This window comes from Polyodon spathula, chromosome 4 (assembly GCF_017654505.1).
Source record: "Polyodon spathula isolate WHYD16114869_AA chromosome 4, ASM1765450v1, whole genome shotgun sequence".
In the NCBI taxonomy this organism is placed as follows: domain Eukaryota; kingdom Metazoa; phylum Chordata; class Actinopteri; order Acipenseriformes; family Polyodontidae; genus Polyodon; species Polyodon spathula.
This window is the reverse complement of record NC_054537.1, coordinates 28,264,103-28,290,834: the sequence shown is the minus strand read 5'-3', so window position 1 is coordinate 28,290,834 and position 26,732 is coordinate 28,264,103. Positions and strand designations below refer to the sequence as shown.

At 36.3% G+C, this 26,732-nt stretch overlaps 1 protein-coding gene across 3 annotated transcripts in view; it reads left to right on the top strand.

Moving 5' to 3' along the window:
- Positions 1-26,732, top strand: part of LOC121314373 (suppression of tumorigenicity 18 protein-like) — a 111,393-nt gene that overhangs the window by 21,257 nt on the left and 63,404 nt on the right. For 2 of the 3 annotated variants that reach the window (XM_041247556.1, XM_041247554.1), the window contains exon 3: positions 6,875-7,025. In XM_041247556.1, the coding sequence (XP_041103490.1) occupies positions 6,875-7,025 (151 nt within the window). Of the gene's footprint in view, positions 1-5,288; positions 5,357-6,874; positions 7,026-26,732 lie in introns of those variants that run through there. The other variant, XM_041247555.1, reaches the window with a different exon arrangement.

Here is a 26,732-nt window from a genome sequence, read left to right as displayed (position 1 = left end):
GCCCATTTTTCTTTGCAAAATTGCTCAAGCTCCGTCAAGTTGGATAGGGACCTTTGGTGAACAGCAATTTTCAACTCTTTCCACATATTCTCAATTGGAATGAGGTCCGGGCTTTGACTGGGCCACTCTAGGACATTGACCTTTTTGTTTTTTAAGACACTTCAGTGTGGCTTTGGCTGTATGTTTGGGGTCATTGTCCTGCTGGAAGATGAATCTTCTCCCAAGTCCCAGGTCTCTTGCAGACTTCAGCAGGTTTCCTTCCAGGATTTCTCTGTACTTTGCTGCATCCATTTTGCCTATCTTCATGAGCTTTCCAGGCCCTGATGCAGAGAAGCATCCTCATAGCATGATGCTGCCACCACCGTGCTTCACGGTAGGGATGGTGTTCTCAGGATGATGTGCGGTGTTAGGCTTGCGCCAAACATAGCGCTTAGCGTTGAGGCCAAAAAGCTCTATTCTGGTCTCATCAGACCAGTCTCAGAGTCTCCCACATGCCTTCTGGCAAACTCTAGCCGAGATTTGATGTGAGTTTTTTTCAACAATGGCTTTCCTTTTGCCACTCTCCTATAAAGGTCAGTTTTGTGAAGCACCCAGGCTATTGTTGCTGTATGCACAGTGTCTCCCAGCTCAGCCATGGAAGACTGTAACTCCTTTAGAGTTGACATAATCCTCTTGGTGGCCTGCCTGACTAGTGCCCCTCTCGCCTGGATACTTAGTTTTTGAGGACGGCCTGTTATAGACAGATTCACAGTTGTGCTATATTCTCTCCATTGGAAATATTCTTATATCCTACGCCTAATTGGTGCTTTTGAAGAACCTTATTCCGGATTTGCTTTGAATGTTCCTTCGTCTTCATGATGTAGTTTTTGTTAGGAAATGTAATAACCAACTGTGGGACCTCCCAGAGACAGGTGTATTTAACCTGAAATCATGTGAAACACCTTAATTGCACACAGGTGGACTCCATTCAACCAATTATGTGACTTCTAAAGACAATTGGTTGCACCAGAGCTTATTTAGGTGTGTCATAGCAAAGAGGATGAATACTTATGCAATCAGTTATTTTCCGTTTTATATTTGTAATTAATTTGGAACAATTTGTAGATTTTATTTTTCACTTTGACATTATGGACTTTTTGTGTTGATCAGTGACAAAAACTCCTAATTAAATCCATTTTGATTCCATGTTGTAACACAGTAAAATGTGGAAAAGTCCAAGGGGGGGGGTGAATACTTTTGAGAGCCACTGTAAAAGCTACCCACCCCTACAAACATACACCTGGTTGCAGATTGTTAAATAAAGCTTTTGCATAGGAAGTAGTGGAAAGTATGCTTATTTTTATACCCTAAGACACTGATGACTAACTGAATAATAGCTATTACACTAAAATGGATAACAAGTGTGTTATAGTTATGAAATACATTAGCAGAGATATTTATTTTCAAGACCTTCGTATTTTATAATTATTGGGTCCTATTTTAAAGCAAGCAGGAGAGGGGGAACTCAGACTCCGAATAGTAAGTAAGTTAGTTCTGTTCAACTATCTAGTGTTTTGCTCTGTGCATGTTATTTTTACTCGTAAATTTATGCTATAAAAGTCTGTGTAATACACTTTTATATGCTGTGTTTTCTACAGTTTATTTGAGACCATTTTTTAATTTGTATAGACCGTGTATCTATACAAGATATAGCTCTGTTGTGACCAAACGCTATTTCAATTAGAATGTTGGTAACCGTGGTTTTGTTGCATGTTGAATATAAAGGGGCTTAGCTAAATTAGTTGTTTCTCAATGGCATAAAAAAATCAGAATTTTTTTTTATTTTTTTTTTAAAGCATCACAGTCGATTTCACCCATTCTCAGCTTGAATGGAAAAAAAAAAAAACCGGTAAATTCTTTCTAAAATAAACATCGATATTAATCATTGATTTGTCAAAAAAATAAAAATCAAATAGTATCAAACCTAATTATTTCTAATACACATTGACTGAAGAAACTATCAAAGATCTCAAGTTTGTTTCTTAGATGCCAAACAATTAACAGGTACATTTTTGCCAAATACTGTATGTTACTGTAAATTGCATATTGACCATACTATAGTTTTGAAAAGATTTGCATATCATTTCTAGACTTGTTATTAACTTAGTTAATCTTTATTTAATTAATATACACTAATTTCGCAGTTTCCCCATTCTATAAACCTGACCATGGGATTTCTTGATTTGTTGAAGCCCTTTTTTGATATGGTTTGTATTAGTTAAGAAGTGCTACCCTCTAGTGTCCACAAAACAACATTTCAGTTAAAAAGTTGCACACAATATATTGCTTTACAGCACATATAGTACAGTCCATTAAATAATAGAATGGGCAGATTTGAAATGGCAGAATACAGCAGTTTGAGAGCGTGGCCCAACACTGTTTGCATTCTACTGAAGGTTTTACTATCTGTGGTCTGTTTTAACGTTCTTAACAGTTGTGTTCTGAGCACTGACACTCTTTAGTCCAGCTGGGTGTTTCCCCACAGTTAAATTACTACCTACAATAAAACTACAGTAAAAATACTTACATTGTTCAGATCATTAAAATATAATACATGGGTGTTTACTTAACATTCGGCTTGTACACGATTAGCATTAACACCAAAAAAGAATTCACCCATAAATACTGGGCACGTCACACATTATTTAGTAGAGAACATGCAGCACTCTACATGCTGCTGTGTGCTGACCTTAAGACATCTTCCAGCATGTTATAGTTATAAACCGGTTTCTGGAATTTCATAAATCTGTCATTAAGTTATTCTTGCAGTTCATTCAGTTTGATACTCTATTAAAAATAATTATCTATGGAGAATTTCCATTTACACTAAATTTACACACCTAAAGTCAAATGTAGTCTTGCATTTGCAAAGGTGATCATGTATTAAAATATATCTTTGTAATCACCTGTGGTGCTTTTTAATGTAGGTTCTCGATTTACACTTTTTTTTAAGTATTAGTGCCAGTTTTCACAGAATTTAATTAAATTCTGTTTGGAGTACAGTGTTGTACGTAATTATTTCAAAAACTGTAGGTTATTTTTTGGAGACGAGAGTTGCATAAAATGTGAACCCTTTGCTTTTTTAGATGGAACTGCATAACTTGAACTTTTTTCTGAAAAATGTTTATTTAAAAAAAAAAAAATGTAATTACAGAACAAACAGTTAGTATATGCACATTAGAGCATGCTGTTATAATATAAAGAGCTAAATGTTTGTGGTAAATAAATGAACTTTAAAAGGGCAGATAGCAAAAATGAGGCTACATTCCAACCCTCCACTGTCACTAGCACTAAAATAGCTAATTGTTGTTAATTTGAGGTTAGGAATTACTTTTTTTTTTCTTTGAATTTAACAAAGAAGAAAGGTATTACATACAGAAATTACATCTGATTCAATGCAAACTTTAAAAAAAAAAATGCATTCAGAACAAAATGCATATATTTATTTTGGGCCTACTGAATGTATTTCTGTCAGTTTTTTAGGTCCTGGATCAATTCAGCTTGTGGCAAACATCATCCAGATTAGTTTGTAAGAACGAGCAACATGCAGTGTTACCTATAGTCGGGATTAGAGGTTTCCTTAGTTTTATCCCTTGCCAAGAAAAAAATATACATTTGATCTATACTAGATATATCTAGTTTTACTGGAAAACTGATCACAAAACAGGCAGTTTGCTTTCAGTTCTTTAATTATATTAGGCTTTTCAAAAGCATTTCATCTTTGGTAATTAAATAACGTATTTGGGTTCAGCTGGTTAAGCACGCTTAGCATACTCTGCTGTGAGACAGCAGGTCCAAAAGGCCCCAGTTCTGACATTGGAATACCTAGTGAAGGAATACACAATGTGCCAAAAGCGCAAAGGTACAAGTTTGTGTTGTGTGGCATTTAGAATTGAGACATAAAATGTATGTTCTGTATGTGAAGGTTCAGATTCCTGTTTCATTTGTCGAACAAGGATATACCAGTACAGGTTATTCAAAATACAGAGTATATTCTCCTCTTCTCAGGACGAGTACATGATCCCTCTAAAGCATGTATTCTTGCTGAGATTAAATAATATTTTTTTTAAATGAAAATAAATACAGGAAATCCAACTAGTTGTCACTCACAACCACAGCCAGATTGGTGTTTGGTAAACTGGGGAACAAACCAGCCTACCCCAGCCTAAATTAGTTTTACAAATATCAAACTTTATTTTAAATCCAAAGTGAAAGATTTATGAATAGGGCCCACTGTCTTTAAATGCCGCTTTGTAATATAATTTGCTCAATCGCCAGGGAATAATTAAAGATTCCCACTGCATTGAAGCTGGAGCCGTTCCAGCTTTTAGCGCTGGGTTAATAAGACACACCACACAAGTGTGTACTTTTTGTACAGGTAGATATTTCACTCAAAGAAAAAATACTGGAATGACTCAGACTTCTAAAATGGGAGGTTTACAGTAGTTATTTCCTGTTGTCCAATACAAAATAATCATATTTGTTTGAACACATACCTAATAATACGTACATACATTACGATACTGATTTTGCCAAATGTACAGTTTACTTAATTTTCACAAACCATCAGAGGTGCTCCCCCATTCCCCATCAAATGTTTTGGTTTTTTTTTTTTTTTGGTTTTAATGGGGGTAATATAAGATAATATAATATTCTATTATTATGATTATTAGAGTACGGTTATAATATGTTTAATACTAATAATAATAATATAATAATAATAATAAAATATTAATACTATCAGTAGTCATCGAGACATTACAGCAGATTATGTTTTTGTGCTTCAAATGGTAATTACGTAAGAGCTATTTATGCACAATATTTTTTTAGACAAAATAGATGCTTGTGACTCAGTGAACTGTCTTCTCACACAGGCGGATTTCAGAATATAGCAGTTACACATACAGACTCTTCTGTTGCCTTAAGCCCTGAGGTAAAAACAACTCCAGCTGCTAAAATAATAAAAAAAAAACAGTGTCCAAGTTGGGGAAAAAACTAAAGTTTTCTGGAAGACTAGGAAAGTGCACAAACGTGCCCTGTGGTGACTGGCAATGGTGTCCCTCAGTGCCATGCCCTACAATCATTGTTGAACCTCATGGGATAATGACTGTAGATCAGGACATGGCCCCATTTGTTCACTGCCCTTTTTGTGAAAAGAGTTTTGAATAGACAGCGTTTTTCTTTGTGTAGTTGGTCAAAACACAGAGCAAAGTTAGTCAGCAGTTGCATAGCTCCTGCATTCTGACTCTTCAAGCCTCTTTTGGACCAGGTTTTGACTATATTTTATACAGTGTGTGACCTTGCTGGGATGCTGGAGGTACGACCTGCCCTGAGAAAAACTAATTTGCTAAGAAGTCGGCGGGTATTATTACATTGTAATTTTAGTTTGTATAACACATTATTATAAACATTATGAACGAATACTTATTAACTATAAGTCACGAGACATGTGACTATGATAGTTTTATGTTTTAAATCCCTCGACTAATTATGGACGATTTAGATCTATATATATACTATATATATATATATATATATATATATATATATATATATATATATATATATATATATATATAGTTTGAGAAAAAGGAAGACTGTTCTGTACCAAAATGATCAATAAGAAAAATGAAAAGGATATTTTAGGTACTTAAAAAGGTAGAATAGTTGATTACAAATCAATTATCAGGGTGTTTCGGACTATAAGTCCTTCATCGGCTGAATACAAAAAAACAGAACTTTAGAAGTAATTCAACAAAATTGCAGAATGTTGATGATGTTAATGATCTCAGAATAGAATGTCAATTCCAAATGGCTCCAAAGTGCCAAGCTTGAAAATAAGTTCAGATTCTTTTTGTTTTCTGACAGCATTAGTTCCATAACAATGAACTATCCCACAAATTGTGATGTCTACTATAGTGTGGTCATCTCTGTTAAAATGTCTTGCGACAGGAAAGGTAGAGGTGTTAATTCGTATACTTCTCAGATGTTGTTATTATTATTAATAATAATGTATTTGGCAGATGCCTGTATCCAAGGTGACCTATATTGTAAATAAAAACATAAAGTAAATAATTCTTAAATGGGAATGTGTGGTCTGATATGGACATGTGCCTCCAAAAAGTACTGTAATAACCACATCTTGTATGTTTTTTCTTAAATTCTTTAAATTATTAAACATAATATCTGAACTTCCCTTTCTTCCAGGAAGTGTACACCTAAGGAGTCTCCATGCAGCCTTTTCTTTATCTACCAGTCTAACATCCTTAGTTTGTTGTTTATTACCTGGAGGCAAATTAGATATTCAGAAGTTATTTACAACAAACAGCCAAGCGATTTGTCTGGAAAATAGGCTGGAGATCAAAGAATTGTTTGGATCTCTACTTGGCATATTTGTTTAACCTAGTCAGTGTTTTCTGAAAAGTGCACATGCTTTTCGATGATACAGAGAGCAGTCTTTATCCTTCCTTTTCTGATTATAGCTTGGGATTTAATACTTGCTCTGTATTTGGGTGACAACTGGATTTATTAGCTCTTCATATGTAGTTGTCCACTGATAGTAGACTGTCACACCACTAGTGTATATTGAAGATAACCCTGATCAGTCTTCTAATAGTCAGTTTGAAGTGTTTGACACCCAGCTATGTCACATTTAGTTATTATAAGGCATTTGACATTATATTGAAAAACAAGGTTTAATGATGTGCATTAATTGAGTGCATTTTTATAAATGACGTGACATTTTATTTACAGTGTTCTAGGGCAATAATTAATAAATAAATAAATAAATAGATAAATAAATAAATAAATAAATCCCACCTTTTCTTCCTCATAGACAACAATAAAGGGAGCACGCCCAAGAGTTGTGGACAAGCCAGCTGTTAAATCATTAAGCAGCTTAAGAAGATCAAGAAATCTGGAGAAACCTGCAGAGCCAGAAGAGGAAGGGGAAGATGAGGACCATTGCAGTGTGTCCTCTGGGCAAGGTAAGGATGGCTGGAATAGTAACAGAAGAAAGCTGTGTTTCCACTGTTTCCAATAGTGTTCTAGAAACAGTAATTGATGAGTAGTGCCAATACTCCTCACGGTGCCACTTTGGTAATGAAAACGACTGTGATGACAATGATGCTCCCAAAGAATGGGTTTGAGCATGCATCTCAGCACAGTGGGACAAAGAAAACACAGCTTACAAATGAAATTCACTGGTGGACATCAATTACTAAATGCTGCAATTCAGTTGCGTTTAGCAGGTCAAAGAATATTCTGAGAATGCGAGCCTGCTATTTTTAGATTGTTGTGTGTTATATTAGTAGTTTTCTGTATTGACCAAAATATTAATATGCAGGTACAGTATCTCTTTGCTTTTGATTTACATTCTTCTTTTTTGTTGTCAGAATATGGATCACACTTATTTTATAGGAAGAATCCCGCAGACAGTCAGATTGTACCTTGCATGGAAGCTAAGTGTCCAGTTTATAGTCGTAGTAAACCATTAACAAAGTGTTCCTGGTGTATTTGCATAATACCACAATACTGCATTCAATAGAATATGTACACAAATGACCCAGCAGAGGTCACCATGTAGCATTGTGTAGGAAGTGTATAGGTTCCTGAAACTCAAGTCATAGTTTTTCTTTACTTACAAAATGTGTATGTTAGTGCATGGCAGGGGGTTGTTTGGGTGGTAGGGGGCAGGTCACAACGTGCTCACCCACATAAACGTCAAATCAGATGAAATAATCAGATATGCGTCACACTCGTTTAACCGTCACTGAAGTCAGAATTGTATAGGGTTGGATATGTGAGTGCTGAAGATAGTAATTTTTGGCAAATATGTAAACCTAGTTTAATATGTAGACCATGTCAAATCACAACATTATTTTAGATATACCACACATAAACATGTGTCTGGTAAAATAGACTAATGAGATATTTTGCAGCTGTAAGCATTAATTTAGAAATGAGAGACATATGTGAAAAGTGGTGAATTGAATTGAGAGAAAGACTGATCTGCTTAGGTCTCGTGTTGAATGAGTTTTTATTCTTTATAAAACTGGGAGTAAGCATCTGCTGTCTCTCTGATAGTTAATATTGGAGTTGTTAATGTCCCCTTTGGCCATCTGTGCTCAATTACCATATCTGTTTGGAAGTTTCTTTGTTTTTTCAGTTTATACAAATAAACTCATTTCATAATTTTTTTTTAAAATCTGTGTATTGGTGCATTTTTTTTACCAAAATGTAGATGAAAGGCAAATTCATTAGGCAGACAGAGATGTTTTTTAATTGAAGACAATTGTGATAATTGAATAGGGTTAAAAAGTCTCACACTAAACAACTCAGTAGCATGCTGCATTTATATTTATTACATTTTACTTTGGTTACCAATGTAAGTAACACAATACAAATATAAGTGCAGAGTATTACAAGAAAGAAAGGGATTTGTTTCTCAATAGACCGCACAATTACATGAACTGTACACTGGCTGGATAGATTACATGCTTTTTCTTATATTTGTGTTCCTATTGCAAATTAACTCCATTGTATGTTCTTGGATGGATGCCAATACTAATTAGCAAGGTCTTTTTTTTTTTTTTTAATTGAAAAAAAAAGACCCTGTTGTTAACAAAGGTACTTAAACATAGATTATGTGGTATTTGTTGATAGGTAAGAGGGCATTGGTACAATATCCAAATAGAGGTCAACTGTGGTTAACAGACACAGATATCAAAAATGTGCTGAATTTACAGTGGCACCCTTGACAATGCAGCCCTGCGAGGAGTTTGCAGTGTTTTTCAATGTTTATTATAGTAAATTCAGTGATGTCCAGCTTGTCAAGCAATTGTTCTTGAATCATGTGTTGCCTTCAGGTTGTAAACATGACTGTCCAAATGTATCTTTACTGCTTTTGGCAAAGACATTGCTTTTAAAATTATGGGGAACTTGTCTATCTATAGTAGCTATCTATTCCTTATTGGGAGCAACTTGAAATGGTTATGAAATAGGGATGAAATGATAGTAAATTTTCACAATATGATAGTGGGCCCACTATTTCACAACACAACGATTATCACAATAGTCGCAGTTGTTTTTTTTTTTTTAACTACTTTCTTAACTTACATGCCATGAGGCTGAAGAAATCCTTTTATCACAAAAAGGAGCAACAGCAAGGAGACACTACAAACTGTTAGCCAACTGTAGATATATGAGACTATTTTAACACAAAAATACAAACAATAAACAATAGCTTTTTTTATACCCCTCAAACAAAACATTTATAGGCTCACAATTTTGGGATTTCTTGAAAAGCCTTACAGTTTATGAAATCCTTTATTAAAACTGTATTTTGTTTTAAATATAAATGGCCATGCCCTATAATACGGTATCTTTACCCACAAGCACTGTACATTGTAAATTAAACATTCCTAACATTTTCTATAGGGCCACCTTTTTTAACATAACATTATTTGTGATTTAGAAACACTGTAATTAACTGATTTTCTCTCAGAATTTCATAAGCAGTGCAAGGACTTAGTGTATTGTTGTAATCACATGGGAGCACATCATTTTCTGCAGCCTTTGTTGAGCCATGCTCAGTGTACACAGGCTCCACAAATTAAAAGCTACTGTTGTTTTTTTTTTTTTTATTTGCACGTATATATGAATATGCTTAGGTTGATTTGACAGCATAATCATACCACTAGTTTAAGTGTTTTTTAAAATATTTAATTTCAGTTAGAAGCTTAAATATGAATAAAACGGTCATCAGCGACCACATTTTTTAACCACAGTTTCATTTGTAGAATAGAGTATATCTTCTTTATACTGCCACTATTGGAACCACACAGATTTGACATTATGTAGAGGGTAACATTATAAAGAGGGTATTACAGAAAAAAAATGTAAATGGCTAATTTGAGTAAATAAAGACAAGTGCACACAATGCATGTGCTGAACTTTAAATTAGGAATGTTAAGGTACAGTAAAAGGTACAGATAGAAGCTGCATAATTATTTTGTTGGGAACACGATAAAAAAAAAAAAAGTTAAAATATTTTGGGCCGGTATTTCAAAAACAACAACAAATACCTTTCTCTCAAAATGTACATAATTGGTTAATGCTATGTGTCCGGAAGTCATACCTCTTTGAATTATTATCCTATCAGGTGGAAGTTTAATTTTCTGCTCTGAGACAATGGCAACAGCGCAGTTTTGCTGTGACAAATCACCTGTCAATGCTATGCTCTTACCACCTTCTGGCCATAGTGAGAGGTGTGGTTTTCAAGAGGTTGGCTTGTACATATAAAACACTGATCCTCCAATGTGAAGTGGTCGTTTAACTTGGAGTAACATTCTTTCTTAAAATGTGTTATTCATTTAGTACAAATATTGCCAATTTAAATTGCGAAGCTCAAAGTCGGCAGAGGCTTAAAAAAAATCCAAAATGGTCACTGGGTAAATAAAGACGCTACATTTGGTGCGTAAAAAGGTGTTTTTTACACATTTAAAAACTACTTTTATATGTTTTCGTTTCAGATATGTTTAAGTTATGTGAAAACTGATTACAAAAATTGATTTTATCTGTTTTTTGATAAAATCTAAAATTCCTTGACCGCCCTATCTTTGGTAAGTCAGAGTCGCTTACTGTGTTTAAATTTACATTTTCATAACTTAACACATTGTTTTAAGTGTGGTAAGTACGCAAGCGCCACATCATGTTTGAAGTTGTTCCTGCTTTGGTTTTGCCACATATTCAGCAAATTGAATGGCCATCTTCAGCCGTACTGATGATATTAGTCTATTATTCGGAGAGAATAGCTCTTCCTTCTCTGCTACAGTGACTATTGGTTTCTACCCTTATCAGGCAATTAAAAGATGTCCATGATAGGATTAACGCAAATATTCGTAATCGCAATATAGTGTAGAATGAGGGCCACTTTATCGGGACACCTCGAGAGAAGTAAAAATACCCTGAATAAGCGACTGTCCCAATTAAATGAGAGGCATTTGAGACAACCTTAGTTACAATTTTTTTCTTTCTAAATGAAAAGAAAAAGAATGAAATCACATCACATTATGATTAAATGTTAAATACATAATTTAAAATACATGTTTAAAATTAATTGCTGTTTTTATATCTACATGAAATAAAAAATAATGAAATCACATCGAGCAAGGCACCTGCGATGTTGACACACCAACTTTCTGTGCAACGCCAGTCTGAGAAGCCACAGGAAACTCCAGCTTTTTCAAGAGTTCAACGTGGTTTACGCAATTCACGCATATCACAGTGAAATCACGTACTCGCTGCACTGTGCTAGTTGCACCTGTCTTGCTCTGAAAAGCGATCTCTGTTCATCATTTGAAAATACTGTATTCCAGTTAAACAAATTGACGTCCCAATTAAACGACATCAATAGCATTGATTAGGTGGTGCCAACTGTACTACCGAAAAACTGCTTCATCCGTACTATGAAATGTCACAGTTATCGTAACTATTCTTCGAATTCTTCTTTTTGTTTAGAATCACTTTGTGTATAACATCCAAAGTCAAGATGTTAAAAAGCACCCTTGTAGTATATTTGACATCTACTGGGGGTAGATTAGTTGCGGTGCGCAGGCTAGTAATTACACTCTGGTGTACCTGCTGAACTGAAAGGACATGTTTATGAACTCTGTTCATGCCACTGGGATATTTTTTTAAATAGAATATTTTTGTTTCTGCAATTAATTTTTTATACAGAATGTATTAGGTCCTTATACAAATCATTACTATAATAGATTTTTACTGTTTGTATTTGAGCGTATATGACATAGCTGCCTTCTTACAGTCGTCTATTACCTTATCTCATTGATTTAATATTTTGGCCACTCCCTTGTTACTGTTCATATAAGTTAAACTAATTTGTATCTGCCCCTGGGAGTTCAAAATATATTTTTGTATTGCTAATCATCAATCATCGATCTTATTTTTATACTCCATTGCCTTCTACCAACATTTTGTAAAAAAAAATGGTTTGTCAGTGCTACCGTATCCTATCCCTTCTATCAGCTGATACCACCATTCTGCAACAAGGCATGCCACTGGGGTGCTTTAAACATGTGAGTTTTAAAATGTCACCAGGAGGAAGAAAACATTAGTTAAGAGGACTGATATTTTATATCTGCACCAAGTTCCTTTTTATCATGATAATATTGTCCATTTTTAACATAGCCTTTTTAAATTTGGCATGCTGAGTTTGAAGAAGAGCTTACTGTAGTAAGTAATCTTTTTTTTCTGGTTATTAAGCTGGCCTAATGCCGTATTTGTGAGCTGTGATTTTATTATCTTATTAGAAGTTATTAGGTTGTGTTTAGGGTGTCTCTTACTATAGAAATCACATTGTGCAGTTTGTGTGGGAGGACTGCAAATGAAGATACTTTGCGTATTAAAAATTGGTGTCAGTGCTGATTTATGATCCAATTATTGGTACACCCGTAATCCAGAGTTCTCTGTTGTTACCACAGATTGTTTAGACATTTAAAACTAAAAGTCTGTCTCAAACTACACAATTACAATAGTAATATGCATATGTAATTTCTGTTATTTGGTAGTTGCCTTATCCACTTGAAGCCGTGCAATTCCATGCATTCTTAAAAGTACAGTAGGTCCAATCTTCTCCCAAATGGTCTATGGCTTAATAATGTTATCTTTATGAGGTCTTACCTCTGTTCCTTTGTCTTCAATGTACGCACACGATTCTGACATACCATCGACTTCAACAAGGCAGAGGTTGTGCCGTAACCTCTGCAGTTTGTTTCTCACAAATTCATCAGTGCAGTCTTTTCTGGATAGGTGAAGTTCATAAATCGAGGACAAAGTCATAGTCTTATGTTATGCTAAAATTCCATAAACTGCATTTTACAGAGGTTTGATACTTGCTTACCAGTTTTATGTCATCATCTTTTTTTCAAAATCCTCTTTCAAAAGAACCTTTCAGTTGCTGGAATAATTTCAAATTGAAATTTAAATCCTTCTTTTGCATTTCTCTGGCCTCTTTTAAGAAAGCAAGAAAGCTGTCTATTTTTAAGGAATTGTTTACTGCTGCTCATAATCCAGTTTGTTTTACAACAGGGAATCTTATTATCACTATCTAGGATGCGAGAAATCAGGGTGCATATACTGTACTTGTCTTAATCATAACACCTCTGGAGGTTGTTTAGTAAAACGGATCTTGTTGAACAAGGCACTTGGCAATACGCGTTTGCAAAACTTGCAGAGAAGTGTTTTAGCATGGAGGGCTATTTGCAATTCCCTCTACATACCTCCACCTCGGCTTGCTTCTGCTCAGACCTCAGCTGTAGTTAGTTTGGCATAACATGTTGTTTATACTTGAAAATCCCTTTATATTAAATTTGAATGTTGTTCTTATACATTTGTCCTCTGTACTACTAACCTACGATTTGTAGTTACCAGGATGAACTATTGTTTTCAATTTCTATTATACGTCTTAGACAATGATAGTACAGTTATAAATTATAAGTTGGCACAACACATAGCATATTCAGTAAAACGGAATACTGTTGGTCAGCAGTGTCTATTGTTGAGTATTTTTAATACTAAAGTAATTAATGAATGCACCTGCTCCTGTACTTCTACTTCATTCTGCTTTATTTATGCATGTGCATTGTAGGGGGGTGTATTGAACCACTGGTGAGGTGTATATGAGAATTTAGCTTTGGAAAATACTTGAAAAGCCAACTTGTTTACCTGTAAAAACAATGAACATGTTTACAATGACTATTAGCAAACCCGATTGGTACATTATAATCTCATAATACATACTTTTTTCACACGCTTCATTTTTTATTTTATTTTATTAAGTGTGTGATACAAGTGGGATAAAAAGATTAATTAAAAACAAAAAACACAACAAGTTCTCATTCCGAAATTCCTAATTTATCTTAAAGGTGCAGACACACATTTTTCAAAATGTTTTGTGGTATGGGCAGGTTAAGGTCTGGTACATTTCCACTGCAGAGCCAGGGGCGGGACATTGTTGACTAGCTGACGAAAATGCGTAGCCCTACTTAATGATGTGTTTCAAGGCGACCACTTCAAAACTCACCAGAAGATGGAAGGAATGCATTATTAATTGAATATAGGTGGAGCAGCAGAGAAAGTACAACAGTAGAAGACGATTAATGTATCATGAAGAAATAAGAGTGGTGAATAGGAAGAATCTATTAAACCACGAGTAAACTAGCACTTGTGTCACGTTGTGTGTAAGGGCCGTGTGTACAATGCTGGAACACTGTGGATAAACAAAGGCCAAGATGGTAATGTTAAATTTTTCTCAGGTTATTTCCCAAGAAAGTTAACATAGTTGTTAACTCGCCAAACTCCCATTCATTTTACATGCATATTACTCAGGCACTGTAAAAGCCACCTACCTGCTAGACTGAAAGTGAAAGGGGCAGTATCGTTGGAAAGCTTTCAATCTGAGCTTTCCAGCAATAACCGCATTCATAGTTTAGTGAGAGATCGGGTGCTTAGAGAAGCTGCAAACTTGGAGACAGACAGTGTGAGAGTGAGAGAGAGAGAGAGTTTTATCCATTGTGCTTGTGCCAGACAGGAACTGCTTTATTTAAAAAAGTGTCACAGAAAGTAATAGGACAAGGCCTGAGCATGTCAAATTGTAACTGGTTCTCTTCAGTGTTCCATATTCTGTTTTGTTCAAAACAAAGTAAACACATTGAGAAATAATTCAGTTCATAAACGTATCGTGCAAAACTAAACAAAACAAAGATGCTAAAAGGAATGTATCTTATCCTCAACTATTTTGATGAACGTAACCTTTATATTTGTTATTCCTTTAAGTTCAATACCAATAAAACAGCACACAATACAAAAGTAAGAAATAATTAAAACAGTCAATGCAAAAACAATCTAATTCCAAACTTTGACCCTGGTGCCCCGCCCATGGCATGCTTCGGCCTGGGGCAAGACTCAGATATCCACAAAACGCACGACAGAAACGGGTCTTTCAAGGATCTTCACAGGTCAGGTACAACAGTGGAAACGGGGTATTAAACACCAAAGTACAGTACTGCACGTATGCTATACACAGAAAATGATTGCAGAAAAAAGCACTGCAATAGTATTTAGTGATTTAGAAAGCAGCATTCTAAAAACAGTTCTTACTGTGCTTTCTCAGTCCGTGCCAGAGTAACCCAACACTTTTTTTTTTTGCACCATAAGTGCCTGTTACCCGAGACATAGATGGCGTTTAAAACAACAATAGCGCTCACACAAACACAAGCTGGCTTAGGACGTTAGCAGAAAAATGGTTTCAACTTTTTAACGGTGCAGTAATTGTATTAATCCCTTCCTTTCTTGTTTTCTTTTGTTGAACATGGTTAAACTGACCAGTTGATTTTACATGAAGTGACAGCATGTAGAAGTTGAAACTAAATTACCTTCTACAACTGAATCCATTCTGTCCTGCTAAAAGCTGAATTTACTGTTTTAGACTCATAATAAAATGTGCATTGATCAGTTTCCATCTGTACTGTTCAGTTGGTAGCAGCTTGTGTGAATGACACATGTCAGAAGTCCTTTGGTTAATAGAGGGTATCTACAGGGTTGGCTATTATACTACAGTATTTTGAATGAATATTAAGTGTATTTTAAATACACTCGCAGTTTTAATAAATTTGCAGACTGTATTTTTTATTTAATTTTATCAAATCTGTTAAGGTATTTTGTCCTGATCTACTGTTATCTTTTTAGGCCATTTAAATGCATACAAATGTACCAGAATGGTGTTGCCAGATATTTAATTGTTGCTTTCTTTTGTTGAACTCTTTCACATTTACGAACTGAAAACACCCAGAAATAAAGCCCTAAATTATAAACTGTAAATTGTTATTATGTCTAACTTGTATATTACTTGAGGAAAGAGTTAACAGTGGAATAGTACAATAAGGAGCAGACCTGTATGATGTTGTCATCTTTTGCAACCCAAATATTTTTGTGCATTCTTAAAAGACAATCAGTAATACCCGTTATTGAGTGTTCAGTTTCAATCTTGCTCTGAGATAGGATTGGGACCAAACACTACACCTTTACAGAATATGCAGAATGTAAAAACAGCAATCAAAAGTGTGAATAATAGTACAATAGTATTTGCCAGTTATTCTAACATTCGAAAAAAAAAAAAAATTCTGTATTGTAATACCCATGACATTGTCTGATTTTTCTGTACTCATACTATGACACTGTGACTGTGTGTACAAGACTTAATATGTTACAAACTTAGCCAGTATAGACACTGCCAGATGGAAAATGTAATTGTTAGCATTACCAAGAAAACCTGGGTCTTGTTTCAAGTATTCATTGAATATCCAGTGTCGGTATCAAATTCCTCTAATACACACCCCACTGTTTTATATATGCACATGTTTAATATTAGTCTCAAATACATTTAGGGGCCAGTGTGAACATATAACTGTTGCTCTGCTAAAAGAAGGAATACGTATAATAAATTCAGTGACTAAATCCATTGAGAAGAGGACTGTTACTTGTGTATTCCCTAATCAAGTTCTTTGTTTAGCTAAAGCAATATTTGTATTCCTATTTACAGAATAACTGACTGCATTGGTGGTATTCAAACATTTATATAGCACATTACATCAGGACTCTTGTATAAGATCACAAGGAATGGATGAATACCACTAGTGCAGCTATCACACACAGACCATTTTAAAGAGTCTCCCCAGTTAGGTGCTATAAAATAGACACTCAAGGGACAGTGTAAATTATGTGTTTTACTGTAGCCTTTATCATGGAAACAGATTCATTTGATTTCTGTGGTTTCTTTTTATTGACGGGTGCCCCAAGACACCAAAACGAATAAATAGGTGCTATCATTTCTAATATTTAGCAAAATATACCAGTTTGGTATATATATATATATATATATATATATATATATATATATATATATATATATATATATATATATATATATATATATATATGTAGTTACCTCCTGCTCATCCATCTCAGTCGGGTTACTCCCTGGCTTACCCCGGGCAGGTCGCAGATCATTGGAGGGTGGATGGAGACCAAAGGCTTGCTTTATTAGGCGGCAGAAAATAAGGCACTGACTCAGCCTGTTTAACTGAAACCAGTCATACCATTTATTAACAAAACAAACCAACAATACAGAGGCTGTATTCAACACTGCAGGGTCTGTCCCTTTGTCTAGGGCCCTCTGTGTAGTACACTCACACCGTAGCACAGTCCCGCAGTATCTCTGGGGATCAGAGCGGGCGAGTACTCCCGCTCCAAGTTTATATAACAATGCTTCTTCCCACCACACAAATGTGACAACTTCAGAGGCAGAGGAGGGAGTGCTTAGGGGTTTCAGTACATAAAACACAACCTATACATTCAGTCTACAATGCAAACACAGGAGATATTCACATACACTAGCCCCCACTAGTATAACAATATATTAACATGATTTCTCTCAGTTGTTAAAACAATTAAACAGTTTAACGTTGACTTTCAGTTCAATTCACTTCTCAAAAAAGATCAAGGAATTGCATCTTGGAAATGTTTAAAACTTGAATACATAAAACAATTACCTCTTTATATTAGTTAATCTATATAAATGACACATTTGTCAGAAGAGAACGGTGTCGAAGCAACAGTTGGTACAAACATTACAAAATACTTATGTAAAATAAGGTATTATTAGGTACTTGTATACATTACCTAAAAAAAAGTATGGCACATTTCATTGTATTTATATATCTGCTTTTTATTCAAATCCTCAGTCACGATAATGTAAGTTTCTGCAGGAAGTGATAAGTGTGGTAATACAAATATATGATTACTTGAATTGATATTAATATATTCAAACACCCTCTACCCAGACTTTGCTTTGAGTCATCTCAGTGTGGCCCATCCACCAGTTAGAAAACACATAGCTAGCTACCTGGTATAGCTAGGTATAGCTAGCCAATTCACTTCACCAGGAACATCAGCTGCCGTCGCTGTTTTTTCCTTCTCCTTCCTCCTCAAGCATTTCAGTCTCCACCCCCCAGCCATAGCAACTCAGCCAGCCCCTGCTTCAACTTCAATTCCGGCAATCAGCATACCAGAATTCAACCTTGCATCAGCTTCTCCTTAGTCTGCAGCAGCTATTCGCCGCCATGCTCTTTCCCCTCAAATACGTCTTCAAACAATTGAAGATAAGGATGTCAATCTATTAGCCATCTTACTGCATAATTCATTGATCATAGAGTTGTGGATTGTGGAGATTTATCAGTCGCATTATAATCCTGTGACCCCCGCCTTCACAAAAATCTTTCTGTTGGTGAGTTTGTTCTCGCCTTCTCTATCTTCCGGGACGTCCTCTGCTCTGTCTATCCTCATCGCCACTCAGAATTGGACCAGTATCTTTATTACATTGTATTCATCAGTGAAATATGGGGGAATCCTGTTTTTTTTAATATCATGAAACATTTTAATTATTATTGATTGGTCTTCCCTGGATAACAATCTTTTCAACGGTAGGTTTAGTGGCCTTCGGGCCAATGCATGCATGTGCCTCTACTGCTCATTCAAAAGCGATATCCTCGGGACGTCCAGCCACCGCTCCTAGATTCCGAAACCGCTTAGCACCCCCAATCCATTCTCTTCTCCCCATCAGCAGATCCCACTCAAAAGATGTTTACGGCCGCCCCATCTGTTTTCTGGATCCAAACAAATATGCAATAACTTTAATACTTCCTCCTGTACTCACCCTCAGTGAAGATTCCTTCATATGTTCAGCTTCTGTGGGGATGCACACTCAGAATCCATTTGCCCTGTCATCCTATAATGACAATCAAAACTATTGTTAGTTTCCACCCCAATCTGTATCCAAGCTCTCACAAACACACTCCAGCAGCATCCCGATTAACAATTTGTCTCCTATCTTATTAATGCCCTCCATCATGGATTTTCTACAGGTTTATACAACATCCTATCTACAGTGCCTATAGAAAGTCTACACCCCCTTTCAAAATGTATAGCCTGGAATTAAAATGCATTAAAACAGTTTTTTTTTTTTATTTATCTACACATCCTACCCTACAGTGTCAAAGAGAAAAAAATATTCTAGAAATTTGTAGAAAATTAATTAAAAATAAAAACTGAAATAGCTTGGTTGGATAAGTGTCCACCCCCTTGTAATAGCAATCCTAAATTAGCTCAGGTGTAACCAATCACCTTCAAAATCACACACCAAGTTAAGTGGCCCCCATCTGTGTTGAATTGTAGTGATTCACATGATTTCAGTATAAATTCAGCAGTTCCTGTAGGTTTCCACTGCTGGGTAGTGCATTTCAAAGCAAAGACTCAACCATGAGCACCAAGGCGCTTTCAAAAGAACTCCGAGACAAAGTTGTTGAAAAGCACAGATCAGGGGATGGGTATAACAAAATATCAAAGGCCTTGAATATCCCTTGTAGCACGGTCAAGACGATTATTAAGAAGTGGAAGGTGTATGACACCAGCAAGATCCTGCCTAGAACAGGCCGTCCCTCCAAACTGGATGAGCGAGCAAGGAGACTGATCAGAGAGGCTACCAAGAGGCCAATGGCAACTTTGCAAGAGCTACAGGCTTTTATGGCCAAGACTGGTTAAAGAGTGCATGTGACAACAATATCCCAAGCACTCCAAAAATCTGGCCTGTATGGTAGGGTGGCAAGAAGGAAGGCATTACTCAAGAAAGCCCACCTTGAATCCAGTTTGAAGTATGCAATAAAAACACAGTTTCTGTAGCCACGTGGCAAAAAGTTTTGTGGTCTGACGAAACTAAAATAGAACTTTCTGGCCTAAATGCAAAGCATTATGTTTGGCGCAAACCCAACACAGCACATCACCCAAAGAGCACCATCCCTACTGTGAAGCATGGTGATGACAGCATCATGTTTTGGTGGTGTTTCTCATTGGCAGGGACTGGTGCACTTGTCAGGATAGAAGGGAAAATTAATGGAGCAAAGAACAGAGAAGTCCTTTAGGAAAAGCTGCTGCCCTCTGCAAGAAAGCTGAAACTGGGACAGAAGTTCACCTTTCAGCATGACAACGACCCAAAGCATACAGCCAAAGCTGCACTGGAGTGGCTAAGGAAAAAAAAGGTAAATGTCCTTGAGTGACCCAGTCAGTGGCATGACTTGAAGATTTCTGTCCATCAGCGCTCTCCAAGGATCTTGACAGAGCTTGAACAGTTTTATAAAGGAGAATGGTCAAATATTACCAAATCTAGGTGTGCAAAGTTGGTAGAGACCTATTCCAACAGACTTACAGCTCTAATTGCCAAAGGTGCTTCCATCAAGTATTAACTCAGGGGGGTGGAGATTTATCCAATTATGATCTTTTAGCTTTGTATTATTAATATATCAATATTTTTCTCAATACATTTTTTTTCCCCTTAACAGTGTGGGGTATGGTGTATAGATAAGTGGGAACAAATCATCCTTTAAGTGCATGAAACTCTGAGGCATTGACACAACAAAATGTGAAAAAGGTTCAAGGGGGAATAGACTTTCTATAGGCACTGTATCTCTCATCTAAAAATCTCTGGTCAGCTACTCTAGAGCCCCAAATTATCTCGTCCTTAATCTAAGCCAAAGTGGACAAAGTTTTCATGGTCGGCCCATTCACTGATCCACCCTTTCCTTCCAGTAGAATCAATCCCATTGAAATAGCCACCCGGAAAATCTCTGGAAATAAGCCTTCCTTGTGATAAAATAGCTCGCATCTGCCATTTTATCAATTAATTTCAAGTAGCAAAATCAATCTCCAAGCGCAACCTTCTATCTCTACTGGGCCATTTCAACTATGCAATCCATATTATTCCCCAAGGCAGGACTTTCATTTGTCTCCTTCTCGCCCTTTCCTCAACAGCAAAAAACCTGGATTCCCATGTAAAAATCTCCCCAGAAGCAAGAAAAGACGTCAAAATGTGGTCTAACCTCCTACAACACTGGAACAGCCTCTTGCTATTGTATGATGACTTCATTTCTGCCCCTTAGTATTTATGTCTGTATTCTGATGCTTCTTCCCTTTTACGACAGCTGGCTTCACGAAATTCAAAATCTCTCCTCACATCTCAAATCATCAGCTGTCCTTGAAATCTACCCTATAGTTGCTGCAGCTCACCTATGGTCTAGGAAATCAGTTTTATTTTTCAGTGACAATCAATCTACTGCATTTGTCATCAATAACGGCAGATTCTCCTCCCTCCTCATCATGCAATTTCTCCGCCATCTCATATGGATTTCAGTTTCTTACAGCTTCATAATTCAAGTTAGCCATCTTCCAGGTATTTTCAATAATGCAGCTGATGCTTTATCTCATTTACAGATCACCAAGTTTCATAGTCTGGTTCTTTTAGCAGCTCCAATCCCTCTGCAGGTTACCCAGTTCCACATCTCATATTCAGTTAAACATATGGCTCTCCAATCTACTCTCATCAGCAAGAGAATATATTTCATCAGCCCTCTCTTCATCTACCAGGTCCTCCTACACTACAGGTTGGTCATGGTTTTTTTTATTCTGTGCCCAGAACCAAATATTCACGACCCCATTCAATGACAATTGGATTGTAGCATTCATCGTCTACCCATGAGACACTCTTCATTTTTTGCCCTCATCCATAAAATCCTACATCTCGGGTATCCAATTTCATTGTCGTAGGTTGTCCATCTCCCCTTTGACAATTCTGTCCATCCCAGCAGTGCGCCTCACACTCAGAGGAATTTCCAAGAGCCTTCCTCCATCACCGCCATCCAGACTACCTGTTTCTACAGACATCCTTTCCCACTTAATTTCAGTTTTGCGCTCAGGATGTTTTAATCCATTTGACGACCTGGTGATGGAAGCTATGTGCCTGAAGCTTTCTTTGGATTTTTAAGAAGTGCAGAATTTAATACCATCATTATCCAGTTTCCCAGCATAGGTATTTGTTCTTGCGACCTTTCAGTAGTTCCTGATAATAATTTCATTCTGTTCCTTCGCTCATCCAAGATTGACCAGCTTCTTCAAAGATTATTTATTCAATTATCCAAGATAAATTCCCATCTCTGCTCTTATGCTTCCTTGTCCAAATTGCTATCTGTCAAAAAACAGTTCGGTCTTCTAGATCCCCTGTTTATTGATTGTTTCCATAATGTCATTACAAGACACTTGTTCGCAACTCACCATTCTTCTCTTATCTCCAAAGCAGGTCTATCTCCCCAGTTCTATACCCTGCACTCATACTGGATTGGCGTAGCCTCATCAGCAGCAAAAGCCAATGTTAGTCATCACCTTATAAAAACTATAGGTCATTAGCAACAGTCCACGCCTACATTCCTTCTCTTCCTATAGACATTTCAGCAGCCTGCCAATCAATTACTAGTATGCCTGGCATGGGGACTCCCCTCCCGCCAGGACCATCAGAGGTTTCTTCCTAACAGCGTTTTTTTTTTCCTCTCCACCAAGCGGAGGGTTGCACATAGCCCGTCTTACTAACCATCTCTCTCTTTATCCTTATTTGTACTTCCTCCCTGTTTTTTGTCGCGCATTGGCACGCAGTCTTTTGTTTGTCTTCACAGGTGCAGTCCTTGCGGGGAGCTGGTGGTCCATCATTTTGGGGGTTTAGTGAGCCTCACTTCCCCGGCCTCGAGTCAACCACAGCTACTCATGCCTTCGTTCAAAAGGGGGGTCCTCGCCGCAGTGAGTCAGAGCTGACCACCGGCCACACTTCTTTCGCAGCTCAATGCGCTTTTTTCTTGTCTCACCCAGAGGCTCTGTCGTATCTCTCTCACTGTACCAGTAAGAGCTGTAATCATCTACAATCCTTAAATACTAAAGTCCAAATACTAACAAACTCTATCTTTCAGAGACCCCTGCGGGCTCACTCCAGTGCCTGACCTTGGAGGACTTGCCTCATCTATGAGGGCGGCTCCTGGAGATGGATTCTCTTTCCTTCCTTCTTTTCATGTTATGTTTGCATGAGCCGGTCCGCAATGCAGTGCCTCCAAGGATTCTCTACAGAGTCAGAGGATTTCTATGGGGGGTCCCGGGGCCATTGGGCTGACCTCCGCGGTACGAGGTTCTTGCGGTATAAAGTCCAGACTCCATCCGTTCCCTGGCCTGCAGGCCACTAACAGTTCAAAACAAGTACTTCTGCCCCGCAGGCCATCATCACTCTCTCTTGAGGCTAAGCCTCTGAATACTAACCCATAGTCTTCACACAGCCCTTAGCTTTCACCCGTGAAATGCACACAACAGAATATTTTACATCTTGTAAGTTTGCAATTTGGTTTCTGCTGTATATAAACAGGATTTACACTGCAAATTATTTTTCTTACATTATGAGCGTCACTGGCCAAAGGAAAGACACGTACAAAATGTCAGTATAAGGCAGGAAGGGGAAAGAAATTTGGCTACATGGTGTACAGAAGACTACAATTCATGAAATTCACATACAGATACCATTAGAAAAAATATACTTCGGCTAATGATTCAATTTGATGATTAGGTAAGGGACAAATGATATGATTAATTGCTTTACGAGACAATTTACGTACTAAAGGGATAATACTGTTCATACTTCATACAAAAGAGGAGAGATGGAGGTTTCTAACCACTACTTATGGAAAATACCCTTAAATTCAATGAAAGCATGGGTGGGTCCTGTCATTTTCAAGGCAACATCTGTCTGTCTCACACACTTCAAACCAGTGATTAACAGGTGAGCTAGAGGTGGTCCTTTGACATGCACTATTCATTGACCCATTTTTATCAATGCTGAAGATTTAAAGAAGATCAGGTGTATGATTTTAATGAAACTCTCTGCAAGATGCTGCATTTTCATTGCACATGACTAAAAAAAAAAAAATCCTCAAATCGAGTCACCGTCTTTGCTAAAGTGACTGGAAAACACAAGCTTCCTTTGATGGGAATCAAGCAGTTTGATATGGAGGCACTGCCAGTTCAGCATTCTGTCACTAGTAAAGAAAATACTTGAGAATGATTCTACTCACGAGTAAAATGGACCCAGGTTACTAGATTATAAATAAATATTACATCATAAGCAGCCTACAGGAGACTGATGCCAGGGTGCCAGGGTGAGGCTGATCTTCTGTCTGGGCCATCAGAAGCAACATACATTACCAACAAATACCTTGCTTATAACATCATGAGGATCCAGTGTGTCTGATATCTCATGGTTATACTAAGCATTTAACATTTTGAAACAGTTTAACCTAGTTTGCTATGTTTATTAGTATGTTTTACCATGCCCGCTAAACTTTACAATGCTATAGTTTACCCATGCTTTTACTATACTTTATTACGCTTTGCTATGCTTTTACTATGGTAAAACTTTGTTTCAAATGAAAAACAGTAACTAAAATAAATAACTGTAAACTGTCTGTTTTGCAGACTTATTTGCAGCTTATTAATAAGGTTCATAATGCATGAAAACTCCAGTTGGACTAATATAGAGCTGTTTAGACCATTATTTATACCTCTAAAAAGAGCCCCCTACCCTTTTCCACCACATTTTTATTATTGATGTAAGATATGTTTTGGGACTTCCCAGATTTTACATTTTTGGTAGCAGAAACTCATGTTTTAATTTCTGTAGTTTTGGATTTTTTGATCACTTATTAACATTCTGATCAATGGCTCTATCAAAAGAGCTTTGTGATGGTGTTCCACTTTGAAAGGCACTATATAAAATAAAGATTGATTGATTGAATACTCAGTACTCTGTCAATACTGATATAAAAGAAATCCCTACTTTTATTTGTATTATTTAGGTAGATTTCTACCCATTTCTTAAACACCAATTCCTAAAAGCAACACCAGTTCCAATTCTGTTTTTCCTCACCCTTGCAATGACCGCTGAAAAAGAAAGATACAGACATTTGCAGTATTGTCATTCATAAGATAAAATCTCTGGTTGGGATTTGCACCTGGGTCATACAGGGGTCAACACATTAAATAAAGCACAGGGCCAGTGTCATATCTACTTTAATATTTTAATATTTAGTAATATCCGATAAATTCTATGCAACTGAAAGTTGTTTTTTTTTTTTTTTTTTTTTAACCATTATTATTATAATTATCAAGAGAGGCTTTTGCTATTAAATAGAAAATCCAGTAGGTCAAAAGGAGACAAATTAAACTTTTTTACTGGCACTGGTAATTAGATCTTTCTTTCTGGACTATTACACACAATCTGTCATAATAAAGACAGCAAAACACAGTGACAAGGTGGCAGTATTAATATGTTATTTTAATATGTAACAAAATGAAAAATACATTTATTAAAAAGCAAATATAAATTTGTGCAATGGCAATGCTGATAATCATCATAGCTACAGCATGTGTGTTTATTTTTGATGGAAGTTAAATGCTGCAGTATAAGCGGATGATTGAATTTCTGTTTCTTCAGTTCTTAGTAGGCCAGCCTTTGTCTGTTCTTTTTTGAAGATGGAGTGCATTGGGCAATGTGTATATTAAAATGACCACTGTATTTGCCTTTGCTCTCCTATGGGTTTGTAAATAATTTCTCCCTCCAGTTTGTTCTTGACCTTTTACAAATCAGCAATTATATGTAATTAAGATAAATAAATCAATTACCAAACATAACAATCTTAGACAGGACGTACAGATGAGATATAGTTACTCTGTAGGATATTTCTTCATTTTTTTCACAAACTTGGAACTTGCCGTGGTTTATTTCCAGTTCATCCCAGGAGATTATCAATAGGACTGAGGTCAAGGTTTTGGTCAAGCAATATCAGACCGAGTATTTTCTTTTACATCAGTATCTTAATTGCCAGTGTGGCTGTGTTCATTTTCCAGATTTACAACTTGTAAAGTAATCTTTAAGTTCTGATAGATTTGTTTTCATATTTTCAACATTTATGCTTGCTGATAAACATGGGAAAACAATTTACCTTTCTACCACAATTGCACAATTGTTCATTTTCATTACCTTAATGCTACTGAATGTATACTGTGTTGTCTTTAGTGTGAGTTATATACATTCAGATCTGCTGGTGCATAGATCCATAAAATAAACCCTATTATCTTACCATTATGTCAAATTTTACTTTTTGTCAAATGTTGTATCTTTTCACAGTATAATAGCATAATTGCTTCATTTGTGCTAGCAGAAACTCTCAAAGCAGGCACTTCACGTACAGAAGTTGATGAATCAAGTCTTAATTGTACTAGTCGCAAACAGCTTGTCTAACAGTGTGCTAGTGTGTTACTATGCTGCTTCCTATACTGTTAAACTGAACAATTGCACATACAGTACTAGAGCAAGGGTTTTGGTGTATTCTTGAATAACTACATAAAGTACATAAATAATATACATCTCTAAACACCTATTATAGTTGATCCTGCTTTATTGGAATCAGTCAGAATCAGGATATGTTGTTAACTCTAAGTGGACAAAAAGCTGTTTAAATTAACAAACAGAAGCTTCAAGGTGGCAATCTTCTTTGCTAGCTGATTGATTAATTCCATTACCACTGCATTGATGACGAATCCAAATAAAAATTGCTCCACATTTGCTTTGTTATTTGAATTAATTGATATTTTCCTAAAACAGTTTCTCCCATCTAATTTATGTGGGACCATAGTTTGAGATA